At 39.5% G+C, this 5,527-nt stretch overlaps 1 protein-coding gene across 4 annotated transcripts in view; it reads left to right on the forward strand.

The window, feature by feature from the left end:
• The window catches only part of tfap2a (transcription factor AP-2 alpha), a 14,780-nt gene extending 10,342 nt beyond the window's left edge, over positions 1-4,438 (forward strand). For all 4 annotated transcript variants that reach the window (XM_008438720.2, XM_008438719.2, XM_008438718.2 and 1 more), the window contains exons 6-7: positions 1,402-1,543; positions 2,615-4,438. In XM_008438720.2, the coding sequence (XP_008436942.1) occupies positions 1,402-1,543; positions 2,615-2,903 (431 nt within the window). In that variant the 3' untranslated portion in view covers positions 2,904-4,438. The remainder of the gene's footprint in view (positions 1-1,401; positions 1,544-2,614) is intronic.
• Positions 4,439-5,527: the final 1,089 nt, after the last annotated feature.

A 5,527-nucleotide genomic window follows, 5' to 3' on the forward strand; every position in this document is an offset into this window, starting at 1 on the left:
ATATAATATATATATAAACTCAAAACACCTCTGTGTAATGGTACTGCCTCAGAGAATCCAAACAAAATTGGAAGGCATGTCCCAATTGCTCTTATTTAAAGCAGAGATTCAACATTTGTTGACACTTTTGCAAAAGTGGGCTTACTTCTTTCTCATACTAATTATATTTGCTTTCTCAAAATGTTTTCGCTTTTAAGATGTTGGGCATAATTCTGCTCCTTTTTCGTGACGTTGCATATGGCAACAGGGGTACCTGTTACAAGGTGATCTTAGCGGATTATTTAGTTGAGCTTTCTATTATGTGCGATTTTTGTGTCTTGAAAATAAGGGACATCAGCTGCACTCTTATTTCAGCAAGCTTCCCGGCAGTGCACATCAACAAAAGATGCAGCGCTACCAAGCCTTATAAAGAAAAAAAATATGTGGTCATCCTGGCTCTTTCTGTGGCGTCCTAAAATAAGGATTTGAATTCATAGGAACAGAAACTCTACCTGCTGCTGCTAATAATAATAATAATAATAATAATAATAATAATAATAATAATAAAAACAGACAAAATAAATAAAAAAAATCTGGCCTTTCCCTTCAGCATAACGAAAGTCACATAATTCCAGGAAGACTTTTGATGCTGCTGTGACATGCCAAGTGAATAGGACCCCTAATTCCTGTCTGGACACACCTTTAAAAATCTGGATGCGCCCCTGCTATCGTATCTCTATAATCACTGCTTGCAAGATGACCAATGAGAGTTGTACATTTTGTATTGTCATTGTTTGTCATCGCTCCATTTTATGGAAAACAGCCTACAGTTGGGCAATGTTGGCGCATGCGTTCTTCCGGTTGTAAAGATCAACTGCTTAAAAACGAAGATAATTTTTTTTGTGTGGTAAAACAAAACAAAACAAAACAACAACATTAACTATCAAGAAGTAGAAGTGAGGATGACACAGTTACAGGAATAGCTACTTGAGATTTAGGTATTAGAAAAAGAAAAAAAAAGCTTCCCGATGCATGTGCAGGCCTCTCAGTAATGTGTAGGCATTGGTAATCAATGACATGGTGCTAAGCATGGCGGTCCGTCTATATTTCATATCCACTTAGTTTTCTCCTCCTGAGGAATTTGACCTGGAATGATAGCTCCCGGGGTTGCTTCGATATTATTTCCGGGCGTTTATTGTTGTCATCATTAGCAGTGTTGTCGGGAATGCGCAGGTGCCATAACCCCGCTGTCTTTACGCATAAACACAACGGGCGCTCAGCAATTCAGATCAGATTAATCGTCCAAACTTCTCAGTATTTGATGTGACCATATTTCTATGAAAAAAAAAATCCTCTCAACCTCACGTTGTTGTGTATTTTTTTTTTCTTCTTTCTTCTTCTCCCCTTTTCCTTTCCTCGCAGGCGAAGCGGTGCATCTTGCCAGGGACTTTGGTTATGTATGCGAGACTGAGTTTCCAGCCAAGGCAGTAGCTGAATATGTAAACCGTCAGCATTCCGACCCAAACGAACAAGTCCAAAGAAAAAACATGCTGTTGGCCACGAAGTAAGTGTTATCATCGCCCGCTCCACTGTGTCAGTCTGTGCCCAATGTGTGGCCTATAGCTGCCTGTTCTTTTGGCAGCTTGCGTGCGCACACACACGCACACACTTGCTCGGAAAGCTAATAAAACTCACGCTTCGCGTTGTTTGATGTTTATGTGTGCTGGTTTTTAAAACGCACCAGGTACAGTAACAGACTAGTGGCAAGCTAGTAAATTGATAATTTATTTAAAATGCTTTATAGCGACCATTCTTCTTCTTTATTATGACATTATTTTGTTCCGAGTTTTGTTTCTTACATCCAGCTGATGCTTTGATTACTGATTATGAATAATTTCCACATAATGATGCCTATACCGAGTCTTTCACACATCAACGTTTAGCATTTTATTTACGCAGCGCGCTGTGCCATTGCTGTTTACTATGCCTTCAGTGGAGGGGGACTCCTTTCGAGGCTCAGAGCAGCAGAGGCCAGCATTTAATACAGATGATGGGCCGCCATAATCAAACAGCTGTCAGCCATAACAGCTTATCGCTGGGACTTGAAAGTGTTGTTAAGATAGGCTGCCAATGTCATATGGGGCGGAGAATCTGAAACCTGCGCCAGAGCCCTCATTTATTACGCTTTAGAAAAAAGAAAATGTTGTTTTATATATACATGTATATATATAAAACAACATTTTTATGTATGTATATATATATATATATATATATATATATATATATATATAAATTCGATGGATTCGTATTTCGATGGATTCGTTTTTTTTTTTTACCTTTTTATGTATTACATTTTGACAGCGGCAAGATAAATAAACAAGATATGATTAAATGTTGCGTTTTTCTATTCGTATGGAAATGTAACGTAATAAATTAATTAAGGCAGCTGTAGTCAGAGTATCTAGCCTCGAGCAAATTCGTGATTTAAAACCGCAGGGCTGGTTACTTTTAAAGTGAACTCTCTATGATTTATCTATGTATTTTTCTCAGGATACATTATTAAGACTCCACGACTTGGTCACTAACCGTCGTTCTATCTCTTCTGTTTTTTGTTGTTTGGTTGTTTTTTTTTAAGGCAAGTTTGCAAAGAGTTCACAGACCTGCTGTCCCAAGACCGCTCGCCCCTGGGAAACTCCCGGCCGCAGCCCATCCTCGAACCGGGAATCCAAAGCTGTTTGACCCACTTTAGTCTCATCTCGCACGGTTTCGGGACCCCGGCGCTGTGCGCGGCCGTCACGGCCCTCCAGAACTATCTGACCGAGGCTATTAAAGCCATGGACAAAATGTACCTCAACAACAACCCCAACAGTCACTCAGATAACGGCACTAAAGGCGGGGACAAAGATGAGAAGCACAGAAAGTGATGTTTCCTCTTCACCTCACCTTTCTGCCCGAGGGGGCCAAAATGCCAGGGGCCCTTCTTCTGCACCGACCTATACAGTCTCCCCTCGCCCCGCCCCCTAACCATCCAATATAAATATTATAAATACCTTATAAATATTATTGATAAAGTTAAACGTGCCACTTCCTGATCTGATCTTGCGCCGATTTTACATGTGTCTTGTTTTTACATCCCACTTTGGATTCAAACGGGAAGCGACGCAAAGAATCTTCTTCTTCTCCTTCTTCTTCCAACACCTGGACGATATGAAACGTTATTTAAAAAAAAAAAAAAAAAAAAAGAAGAAAAAAAATACGAAAAGAGGAAAAGAGGCTGCAGAGGAACAGCTCCAGGGCGAGGGGAAAGGTGGACTGCCTCTGCCAGAAGACTTTTTATGTACCACCACCCCTCCTGTTTTTCTTTTTCTTTTTTTTTATGAGCTGCAACGAATGGACTGAAATCCAGCGACCCCCTTCTCTATATCTCACTTTTACGATTGTGACGAGAGAAAAAAAAATGAAGCTAAAAGAGGATGAATTCTTATCAGTATTGTGAATAATAAACTTGAAAAAGCAAAGAGAAAATCCACAGCTCTCCATGTCATGACTTCAGTTGTAGACTCCCCTCTCTCTCTCTCTCTCTCTCTCTCTCTCTCTCTTTCTCTCTTTCTCCGAGCGACCAACTTGAACTATTTTTTTGTTTTGTTTTTTTGTTTTGTTTGTTTGAATTTCAACACGATTCGCGGTTATATAAGGGAATCAGTGTTCATGTATGTATATATTTATTTATGTGTAATTTAATGGGAATTGTAAATATGGTGCGTCTGTTGAAACTTCTTTTTTTTTATTTATCTGGTGCCTCCTGTTTTAGTGGGTTTTGAATATTCGGTTAGTTCTTCATGTGATTTTATGGTTCTAGAAAAACAGAAGTTTTGGGGTAATTTTTTTTATTATAATTATTATTATTATTATTAATAATTATTATTATTTTATTTCTCTGGGATATTTCAATTCAGCCCTCTTGTAGCATGTTGAGGTGACACTGAAGCAAGTGAACAAATTTTAATAGAAATAAACTTCCAATTTCTCTCAATATATATCAACCTATTCAGTTTTTCTTCTTCGTTTTATATTTGACCCCGAGGAAAGAAGAAAAAAAAAACTTTATTTTGTGTGTCTAATTTGCGTTTTTATACAAGCTTCTATGTGTTGTGCCAATCAGAATACGTTTCACCTCTTGTTCTCTTCTTGAAGCACCATAAAAGCAATAAATTGAATATTGTCTTTTTCATCCTCCTCCCCCCCTACTTCCCCCCAGTGTTCAAAAAGACATTCAGAAACATTTTTCTTTTATTATTTCTTGGGACCACCTGCTATCTTGTTATATGTCCGATTATGTCCAAAATTGGAGGCGGTTTTAGCTGTATTGTATAGACATGTGCTGGCAATAGTTCCTATGCCTGTCAATGTATTATAGTCCTTTGTTGCCCAGAAAAAAATAAATATTTGATACGCTTCATCTCGATTTTTTTAATCGTTTTTTAAAACATTATTATTATTATTATTATTATTATTTACTATTATTTACTGCCTCGATTTTTTTTATTTGCTGTTCTTTTCTCACTCTGAACGACTAGAGTAATTGAGTTTAAACCTCCCCTGACGATTGCTCCGTGCAATAAGAAGCTGAACTCATTGTTTCCCTTAAGTATAATAAAAGAAGAAGAAAACAAAAAAGAAAAAGAAGAAGAAGAAAAACTCCCTCGGTTCAGAGCAGCGCGGATCTCTCGCAGGCCGAAATATCGCACTCAGCAAACCGGGCGCGCAAATTCGCGTTTGAAGTGCGCAGCTCCACCCCTCCAGCTAAAACCCTCTGAGATGTGCACAGGCCTGGTGTGCGATGTTTAGTCGTTGCAGGCTATTTTTTTTTTGGTGCGGGAACCTTATTCAAAGACGCGCATCAAATATTTGTTATGTTGTTTGCCTCTCGGTGTAATCAATGAACAATCAGCGCTCAGTGTTGCGCTGTTTTGTTGTTGTTGTTTTTTTTTAAATATAGATGTATATCGCCAGACTTTTCTAACGAATCTCCATCTGTAAACTGGTGCTTAGTTGGAAATTTCGTGGTCGCTTCACCGAGGTCCTGTTGCGGGTCTTGGCCTTTTTTTCCCTTCTTTTTCCGCTGGTGCAGAGAGCGGGCCATTGCATAACATTTTGGAGTCTGGGTATTTGCCTGTATGTATTGATGGATTGGAATCAGTCTCGTCTGATGATAACGTGCATCCTAGCAATGTAACCCCCCCCCTTTCTCCCCTCCCCATCTATTTCACTGTCTAAACCACTGCAACTATGAGTCCCCCCCTCCATCCCCCAATCTCCCTTTCTTCTTCTCCTCAGCGGCTGTATTTATTATCTGGTTTGGGTTTAATTCTGAGGCAGGCAGAGAGTGACTGAAGCCTAACTGTACATGTCCTTGGCATAATTGCGATGCGCAGTGCCGCAGCAGGTGAAGCGCGGCATTGTCTGTCAGGGCCTGTTTTTGTTGGCTCAGTCCTCAGATTGTGTGTGGGATCCTGTCCTCAGGCACAATAGCTCACTCATAAAAGAG

The sequence above is a fragment of the Poecilia reticulata genome, linkage group LG20 (genome assembly GCF_000633615.1).
Source record: "Poecilia reticulata strain Guanapo linkage group LG20, Guppy_female_1.0+MT, whole genome shotgun sequence".
NCBI classification, from domain to species: Eukaryota; Metazoa; Chordata; class Actinopteri; order Cyprinodontiformes; family Poeciliidae; genus Poecilia; species Poecilia reticulata.